The following is a 14,444-nucleotide window of genomic DNA, read 5'->3' as shown; positions in this document are numbered from 1 at the left end:
CAACTGAGTTATATTATGCTAAAATTTTCTTTCTAACAATTTATCAAATGACAAATGAGTTATGAGCAAATAATACCATATAATTTTTTAAAACATAGCCTTTCTTAAATATTTTTTGAATAAATAATTATTTTTAAATTTAATAAACTGAAAATAATATCCGTACAATTGTGTGAGTTAAATTCTAGTTTTATTGATGCATGTTATATATTAGTGTTGCATGTTTTAGATAACATTTTAATGATGCACGTTTTTAAAAATCTCAATTATTAAAATTATGCACGTAAAGATAACTCATGAGTTTTTTGGTTGATTAAATGACATTATGTCCAAATTTATTTAATGATATTTCATTAAGGTAACTGAAAAAGACAAACAATAAAATAGGAAGTTTAAATTCATTTAAGCATATTTCATTAATGTAACTGAAAAGACGAGTAATAAATTAGACAGTTTTATTCGTTTTAGATATTTCATAAATGCAACTGAAAAAAACAAGCGAAAAAAAAGGAATTTAATTAATGAAGTAAAAACATTTTCAAATGGGTACTTTTCTTTTAATAATATAGATAGATGTCAGCGTTTTTCCAAAATAACCCTGGGCTCCGTTCCATACACCTTTAAGATGTTTATAGAAAGCATCAAACTATATTCGCTGATTTTTAAAATAATTAAGTTTGATTGGGTCGACATAGAAGTATAATTGTCACTTGTATAGGAACAAGTGTTTTACCCTAGTAGGAGAGAAAGGGGTAGGATTCCGATTTTGGGTTATGACTGATTTATTTATAAGAATCATTAAAATACTAATAACTAATAAGGATGGCCTCTTTCATATGGTTTCTTTTGCAAGAAAAAGTGTTTTTGTGAAGTCATAACGCTGTGGAACTTGCATTGTGATTTGTGGAGGCAAGTGACTTCGTACTATGATATCTCTAGATTATGTTATTGACTTCATAGCATGTTCGGGGATGCAAGAGATCTGATGCGTAGATGTCAAGTTATCTCTTTCTACTTGTGCTTGTATGGTTTGATCCTTCGAGTTTGTGTTTACTCAAGCACATTTGGTGTTCTTATGTGCACGTACTTGAAGGCGCGAGAACAAATACAGAAACCATGTATCTTTAAAAGGTTGGTTAATGCAACTTCAGATTAAAATTAGAACCTGGGAACTGTTTAAGTATTGTGAAAGAAGCCTATAAGGCCTATATTGTTTCAGACACCAATCATCTCTAAGTTTGGTTTTACATCATGGGAAAGGAAAATTTCAAATATTTTTTAAAAAAGTTTTTACTTCTCGTGAAATAATTTTGCAGGCGGCAAATGCCATGTTACTGGATCATCCTTGTCGTAGGTTTGGATTAAGGAATCGTTTTTTTTTTTTTTTGTGTGGAAACAAGAAGATTGACATGATGCTAGAGTAAGAAGAATCGAGACTCACACACCTTAAATTTCTTATCCAAAAGAGAATGTTGTCGCAACATAACAAAAAACCTCTAACTCTCTCCCTCTCACCAAATATTAGCAAGAGAAAAACATAGCTGGATGCAGGGAAAAATGCCAATTTCGACCCCAACAATTTCAGTCGTGCCAAATACGACCCGAACAATTGATCAGTGCCAAATACAACCTCAACTCAATTATAATTTAAAAAAACTACCTGAACTTCTTAAAACGTGCCTAAATATACATTGACTCTAACAGAAGTTAGTCAACAGTTAACAAGATAAAACGACGTCGTTTTGATATATGAGAAAAATTGCCAATTTCGATCCCAACACTCTCAGTCGTGCCAAATAAGACCCAAACAAATGATGAGTGCCAAAAACGACCTCACCTCAATTATAGTTTAAGAAAAAATACTCAAACTTTTTAAAACGTGCCTAAATCTACATTGACTCTAACATAAGTTAGTCAACCGTTAACAAGATAAGACGACGTCGTTTTGATATATATATATTTTTAAAAATATGTTCATTTCGGGACTCAAACCCGTGACGGGATATCCTTTTAAAGGGGCACACTAACATCTAAACTAAAGTAATTTTTTGAAATATTATTACCATTTGAAATTCTCCATTATATAAACTACTATTCTTCTTCATCTTATCCAATTTAAAACTTTGGTGATTACTTTATATAATCTAGTTATTTTTTAATATTTCTAATATTTTGTACAACATATCTTAGTGAAAGAAAGGTAAAAGGTCTCTTATTGAACAAAATATCAAAATATATAATATTAACTTTGAAAAATAAAACAATTTCAACTTATTTTTAAAAATTACAAATAATTAATATAAGAAAATTTTATAAATAAATTCAAAGTTTTAAGTATATTTAAGATCGTATAAAACTAACTCTGTGCCAGCAGCCGCGGTAATACAGAGGATGCAAGCGTTATCCGGAATGATTGGGCGTAAAGCGTCGGTAGGTGAAGAAATATTTTATAAATAAATTCAAAGTTTTAAGTATATTTAAGATCGTATAATAATAAATATTTTATTATTTATATTTTAGTAAGATATAAGTTTATTAAATATATGATAAATAAAAACATGTTAATTTATTTATATAAATCAGAAACAATTGTCACCAAAATTTTAAATTGGATAAGATGAAGAATAATAGTAGTTTATATAACTTCAAATTTGTAATAGTATTTCAAAAAGTTACTTTTATCTAGTTGCTAGTATGCTAATTTAAAAGGGTATCACAACATAGTTTGAGTTCCGGAATGAACATATTTTTTAAAAAATATATATATATATCAAAACGGTGTCGTCTTATCTTGTTAACGGTTGACTAACTTTTGTTAGAGTCAATGTAGATTTATGAACGTTTTAAGAAGTTCATGTATTTTTTCTTAAATTATAATTAAATTGAGGTCGGTTTTGGCACTGACCATTTGTTCGGGTCCTATTTGGCACGACTGAGAGTGTTGGGGTCGAAATTGGCACTTTTCCACGTATATCAAAACGACGTCGTTTTATCTTGTTAACGGTTGACTAACTTCTGTTAGAGTCAATGTATATTTAGGCACGTGTTAAGAAGTTCGGGTAGTTTTTTTAATTATAATTGAGTTGAGGTTGTATTTGGCACTGATCAATTGTTCGGGTCGTATTTGGCACGACTGAAATTGTTGGGGTCGAAATTGGCACTTTTGCCGCTGGATGCATCAAGAAGAGCCCATATCCAAGAAAGAAAAGAAAAGTGATCAACAAGAGTACAACAAAGAAAATAAAAAAGCAAGGAGCCAAAGAACCCCATCACTATCTGAAACCTGAATCCATTACATACTCTTCTGTTTGTGTGATTGCTGTTTGGCTCCGAATATATACATAATTAAAAAAAATATTATTATTATATCTCCTTAGTTGATCGGTGAGCACAAAAAAAGAAAAAAATAAATAATCGCAAAAGAATTGAAGAAGAAAGTATCACGATTACGATTTCAATAGCTCAAAAAGTCTGACTCTTTCTGGGCTCTCTCTTCTCGGGTGTCTCCAATTGAAGAAGGAAACCTCACCCATTTGAAGAATTAGGTTTGTTCCGTGATTTCTTCTCAATTCCATCTGCTAATTAGGGTTTGTTAATGAATTGATGATTTTAGGGTTTAATGCTTACTTGTCTCTCTCAATTTCATGAACTGAGAAACCCCATTTGATGTTTTTGTTTTATGGGTTTTGCAGGACGTCAAAGTTTGAGTGAGTTTCCATGGTATTACAAAACCTAGATGGGTGTTTTCTCTTCTGACAACTAAAGGTCATAACCACCTTAATCTACCCATTCATGGAACAATCATCAGCTCATCATCTACCCCAAAATGACCACATCATTGACATTCCAAGCTCCTCTTCTCATCACGTTTTGGATGAGGAAGAGGAGAGACCTTCTACTGCTTCTGTCTCTCACCCAGTTACAGCTTCTTCCTCTTCTTCTGTGCGGTCGAATCCTAGAACCCCACGTCGCAGACGCAGTCCTTTGAACTCTGGCCTATGGATTTCCATTGAGCTACTCCTCACTCTCGGCCAGATCATTGCAGCTATAGTCGTTTTGTCTTTGTCTAAACACGAGCATCCGCGTGCACCCTTGTTTGCTTGGATTGTTGGTTACGCCTGTGGATGCGTTGCAACGCTCCCTCTCCTGTACTGGAGATATTACCACCATTCCAGTCACCCCTCTGAACAGGATTCTGCACAGCATCATCGTCCTAATCTTAACGTTGCAGCTGGGCCATTCGCCTTCTCCATATCCAGGTCATCTGAAGGAGGAGATGCTCGACAGACCAACAACAACAACACGTCTTCTCGTGGTGGTAGTAGATACCCTGGCTTCATAAGCGCTGCCAGGTATACATACATGTCTTTACGCGCCTATGTTGCAATCATTTGAGTATTTGGTTTTGGGTTTTAGGCTAAAAGTTCTTATGGAGTACTTCAAAATGGCTCTGGATTGCTTCTTTGCGATATGGTTTGTGGTAGGTAACGTCTGGATATTCGGAGGGCATTCATCTGCATCCGAGGCTCCTAACTTGTACAGGTTCGGTTTCAAACCTTTTCGGTACATTTGTCAAAGAAAAGACTCTTAACCTTTTTTTTTTTTTGAATGTTCTATAGGTTATGTTTAGTGTTTCTCACCTTTAGCTGTATTGGCTACGCCATGCCTTTCATCCTCTGCACAACTATATGTTGTTGTTTGCCGTGCATTATCTCTATTCTCGGATACAGAGAAGATTTAACTCAACCCCGTGGTGCTACAACTGAGTCGATAAACGCATTGCCTACCCATAAGTTTAAGCTGAAGAAAAGCAGAAGTGGTGGTTCGAGTAGTAGCGAAGGTGGAGTTGTGGCGGCTGGAACAGATAACGAACGTGCCATTTCAGGAGAAGACGCTGTGAGTTTTTGCTTACACTTTTGACTCTGCACACGTACAGATCAAGTATCTTGACTAGTTACAATTGTTTTTTTTTTTTGCAGGTCTGTTGCATTTGCTTAGCGAAATATGCGAATAACGAAGAGTTAAGAGAGCTTCCTTGTTCACATTTCTTCCACAAAGACTGCGTTGACAAGTGGCTGAAGATCAATGCCAGTTGCCCTCTTTGCAAGAGTGAAGTTGGGGAGAAGAACTCTGATCTGACAAGTCAGGGGGTCTTAACCTCCCTCTCTTCTGGGGAAGAGGGTAACGCTCAACAACAAAGGAATGAACATAGAGTTGATAACGGTTTGGCCCACAGCATCATCTAGACATTTGCTCGATGTTAGAGAAAATGGTACACAGCGATACACAAAACGGCGTTTGCTTCTGAGCCTCATCGTTAAGAAGAATTGCCTTTTTTGCTTTTGTAAATTAAAACCCTCTCAACACGTAGGAGAGTTTTGAAAATCAGTGATTTGAGTTTGCGTGTGTTCTAGATACTTTTTTTTGTTTGTTTGTTTATTCTCTGAATCTTATCACGAACAGAAGAACCTTTATACGAGAGCCAGAGGGCTCTTTCAATACCTTGTGCAGCTGAATTGCCTTATCAATAGATGACTGGTATAGATGTCAATATTCTATAATGGAAACTTTATACTGGACCTTGAATATGTTCTACTTATTCTTTAAAAGTGTTAAGAGAGTAGAGTGAGTATGATAACGTCACAGCTTGATGCATATGTTTACTTTAAACGGGTAGAGATAAGCAAAAAAGTGACTGTATCATTAAAGAGTGGTATAGTGCCCTTCCGAAAGATACGTACTTCTGATGAAGATCTAAAGCGTTTTCGGGAGATGGGTGTTCATGAACATATGTGTGCCAACTGATTTGAACCATCGCAGCAAGTTACGGTGGTCCTTTACATAAAGCCATGCCTGAAGAAACGGGAAGAGACTCTCGTTCACTCCCCGCTGCTCTAGGAAACTATGGAATACGTCTCTCATCTTCTCTGTGAAAACAATCACAATCCTTTTTCTTAGAATTGAGAAATGAATAAAAGAGCAGGCCAAAGACTAAATCCTTTATTTGTAGGCAAATCTTGAAAGCTAAAAAAGACTGTTATACTAATGAACAAGGTTGTAAGAAAAGTTTGTGGAAGAACACACTTACACAAAAGAAGGGCCTGTGTATTGAGTGGGATCATCAGACAACTCCAAAGCCTCGAGCTTTGGCCTCATGGAAACAGAGTGAATACCTAATGCATCAGGGTCAAACCCGCAAAGAAAATGCAGAGAATCAGCTTGCCTTTGCTTTGAGACAGCTACATGTACGAACAACTGGTTAATCCCATTATCTTCCTCATCATCATCACCTCCGTGAGCTAACCGCCACACTACCGATCACTCTTCTCAACATTTCTACTTCCCCGGCGAATTGGCCACCAATCTCTTAGCCGATTAACTTTTAATTAAAGACAAAACCTTAGGTTTAAGACTATATACAAAATATATACCGAATGAGACTCGTTTTATGGTATTTCGGGTTATGGATTTCATCCAGCAAGGACATTCTTAAAAATAACAGCAATCAAAGCATATGCACCTGACATGATTCTAGTGGGAACGAGAGAATACAAAAGACAAAAGAAAAGAAGAGCAAAACAAACTCAAAGACAAATCTTTTCTGGTTATGTCCCATTGTATAACATAAATTTAAAAAGATCAAAGTCATATCTCTAAAAGTACGACCCAAACACATCCCCCCCTTTCAACAGATTTTATCAAAGAGTAAAGTCTCATATCAACAGAAAGAGGGAAACACATGTTCATCATATATCAAAACAGGTTTGGGTGGGTGATTGATTTCACCTCACTGGCTGCTGGTTGTAGTGACTCTTCTCTTTCTTCTTCTTTGCGGCAGCCAGCTTTGCCTTCCTCGCAGCTGCTTCTTGTGCAGCAATTTTTGCAGCGGCATCAGTCTCTTTGCTTGACTTCTTCTTCTTCATCGATGCAATCTTCTTGAGCCGTTCTTGGATATCCATGGAAGAAGAAGCCTCCCCCTCCTGCTCAGCAGACTCACCTCCAGCAGCATCTGCGTTGCTCTTCACTTCTTCCTGAGACTCTTTTGCCTCCTTCTGTTTATCCTTCTTTTTCTTCTTCTTTGAGGCCTTTGATTCTCCTGTTGCGTTCTCCTTCTTCTCTCCATCTCCACTGACTTCTTTCTTCTCTTGATTATCTGTTAGGTATTTGCAGAAGAAACACTTATCAGTATTAGCAAAAATGACTACCTCAGCCCGTAATAATAAGCCAGTGTAGAAAGCTGTCCACATATGTAAGACATCATTGCGTGCCTGTGTGATAGATACCTTGAGTGTTGTCTTGACCAGTGGGTGCAACTCCAAAATCTGCTAACAAAGCCTCAAGCTCGGCAAGTTCCTTCTGTCTCCTCTCTTTCTTGGAAAGCTGCCTCTCCGCCTCCTTGGGTGGTGCAGGAACTTCAGGAGCCTTCTTCACCTCAGGCTCTGCTTGTGGATGAACTTGCGTCTCATGCTCTTCTTCCAAATCATCATCATCATCACCTTCATCAAGGTTATCCTCTTCACTTTCACTTTCCTGCTACATTAAAAGCAAACTCATCATAATATATTTTATCATCCATCTATCAAGAAAGGTAAAACCTTAAGTCCTGAACGAGAGTAGTTTCAAACGGTAGTAGAAATCTCAAGAGGTTTATTTGCAATTTTATGAAACCAATTTAACACAAGGAAGGCACCAGAGATTCATCCGTCAAGTAGACAGCCTATGAGGGAGCTCAACAGCAAATAAAAAAAAAACCAATACCACTATAAGTACCTCAACGTGAGTCTCTTTCACATCAGAATGAGACGCTTCAGAAGCATTCCACAAGGCGTGGGGCGGAGCAGTGGTAACGAAATAGTCATCATCTTCATCGTCACTGTCGATATCCGCCCAAGCCTTAGCTTTGAGAGGCGTAGGTGCCCAGAAGACCTGAGGCTCAGGCTCCTTGTGCGATGACGACGAACCCTTGCTCTTACCACCAGCCTTATCCGACTTCTTCTTCTTCTTGCGAGTGTCCAAAGCAGCGAACAAGTTAGTGTTCTGAATCGGCATCGATCCCTCGTCTCTCCTGTTTCCACCACCAAACATCTTTCCTTTCTCTCTCTCTCTCAAACAATCAAAGATTCAGATAACAAACAGCTAAAAAGGTGCGATCTTTACAAAAACCCAGAACAGGAAAACGATCTGATGCAAGCAGTGGATAAGGGATGCAATCGTCACTAATTTACTACGAGGGAGATGGAAAAAATCTGATCTTTCTACAAGCGGATTCTTGAAAGCGATTGATAATTAGGGTTCCAGATTGATAGAGAGATGAAAGGAGAGAACAAGAGAAGGAAGCAAGGAAGCTTCGGGAAGCTGGTTTCTGATGGAGACGCGAGATGATTAGGGTTTCTTGAAAGAGGTGGAAATCGTTTTGAGGGTAGCTATTTCCGGCTATGTATCAAACCGATATTTGGATTAGAAAAACGAACCGGGTCCGAGCTGAAATTGGAACTCAGCAAAGCAAATCGAAACCGATCCTTTATCATTTAATACGTTCAAGATTTTTCACCTTTCTTTGGATATTTAATCACCAAACAAAGAAATAAATTATACTATAATTATGAAATTTGAATTTTTCAAGATTTTATTCACAACAGAACCCAAAAAATAAAAAAAAAATAGAACCAAAAATAACATAATTTATTCCTATGATTTTTTTTTTTGCAGTAAATACTATAATCTTTATCATAATAATAATAATTGCTAAAATAAATAATATCGTGAATACTATTATTTTGTGAGTTTCAAAAAATTATTCAAAGTTTTATGTTTATAATATTCATATATAGCTGTATATATTATTTTGTGGGAACTGGGAAGTAATCATGTTATATACAGTTTCGACTTCTGAGAAACCGTAACGCCCTCTTCTTTTGTACATCTGGAAGATGCATCCAGATGGTCCATCTAGATGTGTTATCCAGATGTTCCATCTGGGTATTGTTCGTTTCTTCATTTCGTCCATGCATCCAGATGAATTATCTAAATGCAACTATGTTCGTTTACTTTTCATTTTTTAATTTCCATCTGCATCGAGGTGGACTTGTTAATAAAATAACTAAAATATAATTTTTTACGTTTCGGCGGAAAAATAGCATTTTTACGGTTTTGGCCGAAAATATTTTTGCGGTTTTTGAGGAAATATGTGTTTTTCGCGAAAAGTGCATTTTTATGGTTTTGGCGGATAAATACGTTTTATGGGTTTGGCTGAAAAATACGTTTTTACGGTTTAGACGGAAAAAGTGTGTTTTGAAGTTTTGGCGGGAAAAGTGTTTTTGACGGGAAAAGATTTTTTCACGATTTTGGCGGGAAAAACATTTTTCCGATTTGGCGAGAAAATACACTTTTCCGGTTTTAGCAGGAAAATACATTTTTTTCGGTTTTGGCGGGAAAATGCGTTTTCCAGTTTTTGGCGGGAAAATGCGTTTTTCCAGTTTTGGCGGAAAAATGCGTTTTCCAGTTTTATCGGGAAATGCATTTTTCCGGTTTTGGCGGGAAAATTCGTTTTTCCAGTTTTGGCGGGAAAATGCGTTTTTCGGTTTTGGCGGTAAAATTGTGTTTTTTCAGTTTTGGCGGGAAAATGCATTTTTCCGGTTTTGGCGGGAAAATACGTTTTTCCGGTTTTGGCGGTAAAATTGCGTTTTTCAGTTTTGGCAGGAAAATGCGGTTTTCCAGTTTTGGCGGGAAAATGCGTTTTTCCGGTTTTGGCGGGAAAATTCCATTTTCCGGTTTTGGCGGAAAAATTGTGTTTTCCAGTTTTGGCGAGAAAATGCGTTTTTCCGGTTTTGGCGTAAAAATGCGTTTTTCCGGTTTTGGCGAGAAAATGCTTTTTGCGGTTTTGGCCGGAAAATGCTTTTTGGAGTTTTGGCGGGAATATGCATTTTTTTGGGTTTTGGCGGGAAATTTCGTTTTTTTTGTTTTGACGGGAAAATGCGTTTTTTCGGTTTTGGTCGAAAAGTGCGGTTTTACTGGTTTAGCCAAAAAATGTGTTTTTATGAAAATGTGTGTTTTATGTTTTTTTGCGAAAAACGCATCTTGCGGTTTTGGCGGGAAAGTGTGTTTTTTAGTTTTTGCGAGAAAATGTATTTTTTGGTTATAGCGGAAAAATATATATGTAAAAAAATAGAATTTACGGTTTGAAAATAATATTTTGATTTTAAAAGGTCATTTTTGTCATTTATCATTTTGGACTCAACTAGATGCATCCGCATCTAGATGCACCATCAAAACTCACCTTCATTTGGGTGAGAATTTGAGATGAATTTTTAAAAATTCAGCCGGTTGATCCATCTGGATGTAGCATTATAATGCACAAAACGAACATCAATTTGCATCTTCACCTAGATGGATCACCTGGGTGAGCAGACGAACAAGGTCTAATTAGGTGGACCACCTGCACGTATATGCGGACATTAGTATGATTAATATATATATATATATCTTTATATATAAAGTAGTGTTTCATCCCTTCTGGCGCTGCCACGTCGTTAAGCAGGGGGAGGAAACGCTGTCACGTGTCCCATTCTTTTAAAAACGCTGCATTCGTACGGGCTTTGCGTTTTGTTGGGCCAAATCATCTCTTTCTCTAGCCCATAAGGGTATACTTGATGAAACACGACGTTTTCCATTAGGGCCTTCTTCGTCTCTTTTCCGTCTCCAACGCTAATGGCGATTGGGGTTTCTAATACGCTCTTTCATCTTCTTCTTCACTGTCTGAAACGATACATGTAACGGAGTCATCCTCTTTAAACCCTCAAACGATCACCCACAATCTACATTCAATGCGACAATCCCCAAATCTCGCCTTACGTAAATCACAATTCTAGCGTTCTTCATATTAGGTCAATCCAAATCGGATCGTAAGATTTCACCACATCTGTTCTGAACTTAGAAAGATGTCTCAGAACGGGAAGATGGTCCCACCAAATATGGATCAGAACAGTACAAGGCTACTTAATCTCACAGGTCTCCAGTGAATCGATCCTTTCATCGAGGAGATCCTTATCACAACAGCTCATGTTACCTTCTATGAATTCAACATTGAGATCAGTCAATGGGTAAGTTGCAATCACTAATCGTATGAGGTTGTTGATGTCTGCTTTGTTACTAACTGATCTGTGTGGTTTTTTTTCTTTTCAATCAGAGTCGTAAGGATGTTGTCAAAAGGTGAGTACTTTAGATCTTCATCTATGCGTGATGTTGACTTTTATCTTCTAAAAATCTGATTTTGTTTTGTTTCAGAAGTAAACAACAACCTCGGTTTCAGTTTATTGTAATGAATCGTTGGAACACAGGTCAGCCAGAGAAGCATCAAATTACTTTTTTTTGTTGATGTCTTTGTCTTTGATTAGTCGCTTCGTTTTGTCAGTGTTTTAGTTTGTCTAAAGCTAAGGGATAAGGTTAGGGAAGGTTTAGATCGTTAGTGATGTTGCTTACCCGGTGATTTTGTTTTGAATTCTTGATTAAGGAGATTGTATTAGTAATCATCAGTGTATTGTTTAAATTTTGCCTGGGTAGATATTCTGGTGGAAGATCTCCTCAGAGATTTTGAGCATGAAGTCCAAGGTCCATATTTACTTTATCGTAACACATCTCAAGAAGTAAATGGCATTTGGTTCTACAATGAACGTGCATATGAGGAGGTTGCACGTCTTTTTGACGGGTACATATATACACATCACGTTGAAACTGATTTTTGTGATTGGATAATCGCGAAAATAAAACTAGCTCCATGACTCCATCATCATACGTAGGTATCATCAAACAAGTAATAAAAGGAGGATATAAGCTCCATTGAGCCTATCCACGTAGACATGAAAAATCAACCAATGAAAAACCTTTTCTCTCTTTTTAGAGTGCCACATCATTTCAGAGAGATGGGCGAAAACGGACACGTGCCACAGAATGACGTTTCGGGTTTTCTTAGCTTCGTCATCTTCGATTTTAGCGGTTCAGATGTCCATGGCTGCCGACTAAATATGGACCTTCTCTTTAACTACACCATTAATCCAATCATTAAACTACACATACCTCTCCTACCACTCCGTCCCATTTATTCAGTCTCATCATCGGCGGAGGTACAACTACAACCTCGAGCTATAAATGAGTCCGTTTGATGCGATGAACATCTCCACCGGTAATATCTCTGAAAAATTAAACTCTGTAATGAAAAATCTCTAATTTTATACATGTCTTCCAAAACTGATTTGGTACTTTTTCATAACCTATTCAGCAAACACATAATCACATTCACTCGATGTCAAGGCCTTCAAACCCTACACGACTGGGTATAGCTTGATTCCTTTTGAATTGACTTGATATCGAGTGGGGTTTGTAACTGGGTGTGGTGTGATTTTTTAATCTGTCTTTCGGTTTGCCTTTGATCGATTTTTGTGGGTTTCTGTTTTCTCCTCAGTAATCTATGAATCCTTACTGATCTTAGTGTGGCTTGATTGTTGTTTTTGGTGATATGATATTTATATATTCTAATCAGATCCGATATAGTCTATGGGGAAGATTTATTATGTCCATTAACACTTTCGTAAGTCCTTCTGTTCAAGAGTTTGCTTACACATGTATATCTAAATTTGAGATGATAGAGAGCTTTGCATCAACAGCTTGAAATGGTTAGACTACCTTGGAGACCACAAAGAGGCTTATATGAAAAATCTGTCTCTGTACTCCGCGCTTGGTTCTTTGAGCATTTCCTTCATCTGTAGGTGTTAATTACAATAAATCATTTTTTGCTTCTCTTTGTTTAATTAATAACCATATCCATCTCAAGCTTTTTACAGAAATCCAAAGGAATCAGAGCAAATCATGCTTGCATAGAAAACATCTATATCGAAAACATGGTAAAGGCTATGATACTTTGTTGCTGGCTCAATTTTTGGTCTTCCTTTGATTTGAGTGGTTCTCTGGTTTTGACAAACTTTAGGTTGTGAATTGGTTTATTAATGCGAGAGTTCGGCTATGTAACCGATTATCAAAGAGACGTATAAAGAATATTTTGGTGATGCATCAGAGCTTACACCAATTCCAGGATATCTTCAACGCCTACGAACTGCTCATCCAGACAGATTGAGTTGGTGGCACTGTAGGTGTAGTGGAGGTAGGAATCAAGTTCGCAGAGGTCCAGGCATGTCTGGAATGGAGTTCTTTCGACGGAGCGTACGTTTTGTGTAAAGAAATTTTGTGGAATCGCTGATGAGATAAGAGAGACGAAGCAAGAAACGACTAAAATGAGAAGGAGGGAAGAATGTGAAGCCATGGCTGATGAGTTCTGGTCTGGTGTTTGATAAGACACTGGACATGTAATCTTTGTTTATATAGACTGACCTTATAGGTTATGGTGTTTGATTCAGTGCACTGCATGCTTATACGATGAAGGAAGAATGAGAGACTGAGAGACTGTTTTGATTGGCCACATGATGAGTTGACTGCTTAGACAAGAAAGTCACCTTCACGATGTGAATTGGTGTTTTGTTGTGAATTAGTGTGTGTGTGTGTGTGTAGAGCATGTGGACAGTGCGTGTTCTTTCGTTGGTTCACTTACTGCAAGTGGCGTCTCTGATATGTACAACACACTATTTGATTTATCTCTAACATGTTTTTCACCTTTGTAAGATAGAATGGAGTGCAAAACGTTTATTTTGTACCGCTTTAGGAGACTATTATCATGGTACCAGTTTTATCAATATACGACTATTCAGAAAATAGAGTTACAACAATTTTATGACAAAAAATTAGATGCCATAAAATCTTTGTTAAAGTTTTAAACAAAATTCTCTAAACCTTTGAATCCTAAGTGAAATTCGATATCTATTTGGGTACATAAATGTACACACCAAAACGAACACAAAACTTCAAATATGAAAAGAAACCAAAACAAGTCAAAGAAAATACAAAAATGGACGAAAGTCATAACTAACATCCACAATTTAAATTTATGCAGCAAACCAACCCAGAAAGACACACGCCAAACATAAACAATCCAAAGCCAACACAATTACTACCCAAAAGGAAAAACATCACGCACAACTACAGCTACATCGTTATCAAAGCGTTAACCAAATACATGTCCATATAAACAACGCAACGCCTCCAATCTGCCTGTGAAAGCAAACCATAAACTTCAGACGACAAATACATAAATCAGCAAACACAAACTTAACAAAATAACAACAACAAAAAGCCAATATTTATTAATAAAACCATACATATGGGCTTGGACGTATATATTTTTTCAACCGGGTAGCTGTTAGACGCGTCAAGAGAGTTGTTGGTGAGCGTTAAATTGACCTGTTTTAATAAAAGCAGAACTTGCAGTTGGGGAACTTTTTGTAGAGGAAGAGGTTTGTTGCCGAGATCTAGGAGTTGTCTGTTGTGGAACTTTTGGATCC

The 14,444-nt window shown here is 36.9% G+C and overlaps 2 protein-coding genes and 1 long non-coding RNA gene across 4 annotated transcripts; 2 read left to right on the top strand and 1 right to left on the bottom strand.

Moving 5' to 3' along the window:
* The first annotated feature begins 3,307 nt into the window (after positions 1-3,307).
* Positions 3,308-5,501, top strand: LOC106389990 (E3 ubiquitin-protein ligase At1g63170). Its single transcript, XM_013830353.3, has 5 exons — positions 3,308-3,545; positions 3,693-4,352; positions 4,417-4,542; positions 4,620-4,896; positions 4,980-5,501. Exons 2-5 carry the CDS (start codon positions 3,793-3,795, stop codon positions 5,244-5,246), a joined length of 1,230 nt encoding a protein of 409 aa, XP_013685807.2. The 5' UTR covers positions 3,308-3,545; positions 3,693-3,792; the 3' UTR covers positions 5,247-5,501.
* A 1,080-nt stretch (positions 5,502-6,581) lies between these two features.
* LOC106389991 (nucleolin) lies at positions 6,582-8,491 on the bottom strand. Of its 2 annotated transcripts, none has more exons than XM_013830355.3 (3): positions 7,771-8,491; positions 7,284-7,530; positions 6,582-7,153 (listed from the first exon to the last, which is right to left on the bottom strand). In XM_013830355.3, exons 1-3 carry the CDS (start codon positions 8,083-8,085, stop codon positions 6,783-6,785), a joined length of 933 nt encoding a protein of 310 aa, XP_013685809.2. In that variant the 5' UTR covers positions 8,086-8,491; the 3' UTR covers positions 6,582-6,782. The 2 variants fall into 2 exon arrangements, with proteins under 2 accessions (XP_013685809.2, XP_013685808.2); XM_013830354.3 differs by having other exon boundaries at positions 7,284-7,533; positions 7,771-8,414.
* Positions 8,492-10,101: 1,610 nt separating this feature from the next.
* LOC125583462 lies at positions 10,102-13,758 on the top strand. Its single transcript, XR_007320490.1, has 2 exons — positions 10,102-12,178; positions 12,275-13,758. It is a non-coding gene; the product is annotated as an uncharacterized LOC125583462 (long non-coding RNA).
* The last annotated feature ends 686 nt before the right edge of the window (positions 13,759-14,444 follow it).

The sequence above is a fragment of the Brassica napus genome, chromosome C3, assembly GCF_020379485.1.
Source record: "Brassica napus cultivar Da-Ae chromosome C3, Da-Ae, whole genome shotgun sequence".
NCBI classification, from domain to species: Eukaryota; Viridiplantae; Streptophyta; class Magnoliopsida; order Brassicales; family Brassicaceae; genus Brassica; species Brassica napus.
Note: the sequence above shows the minus strand (reverse complement) of the source record. Positions and strands in the feature narration are given on the sequence as shown.

Coding starts and splice junctions, on each gene's coding strand:
- LOC106389990 (XM_013830353.3), top strand. CDS start 3,793: ATGGAACAATCATCAGCTCATCATCTACCCCAAAATGACCACATCATT. Junction 4,543..4,619: donor GAGGCTCCTAACTTGTACAG/GTTCGGTTTCAA, acceptor AATGTTCTATAG/GTTATGTTTAGTGTTTCTCA. Junction 4,897..4,979: donor CCATTTCAGGAGAAGACGCT/GTGAGTTTTTGC, acceptor TTTTTTTTGCAG/GTCTGTTGCATTTGCTTAGC.
- LOC106389991 (XM_013830354.3), bottom strand. CDS start 8,085: ATGTTTGGTGGTGGAAACAGGAGAGACGAGGGATCGATGCCGATTCAG. Junction 7,534..7,770: donor TGAAAGAGACTCACGTTGAG/GTACTTATAGTG, acceptor CTTTTAATGTAG/CAGGAAAGTGAAAGTGAAGA. Junction 7,154..7,283: donor TGGTCAAGACAACACTCAAG/GTATCTATCACA, acceptor AATACCTAACAG/ATAATCAAGAGAAGAAAGAA.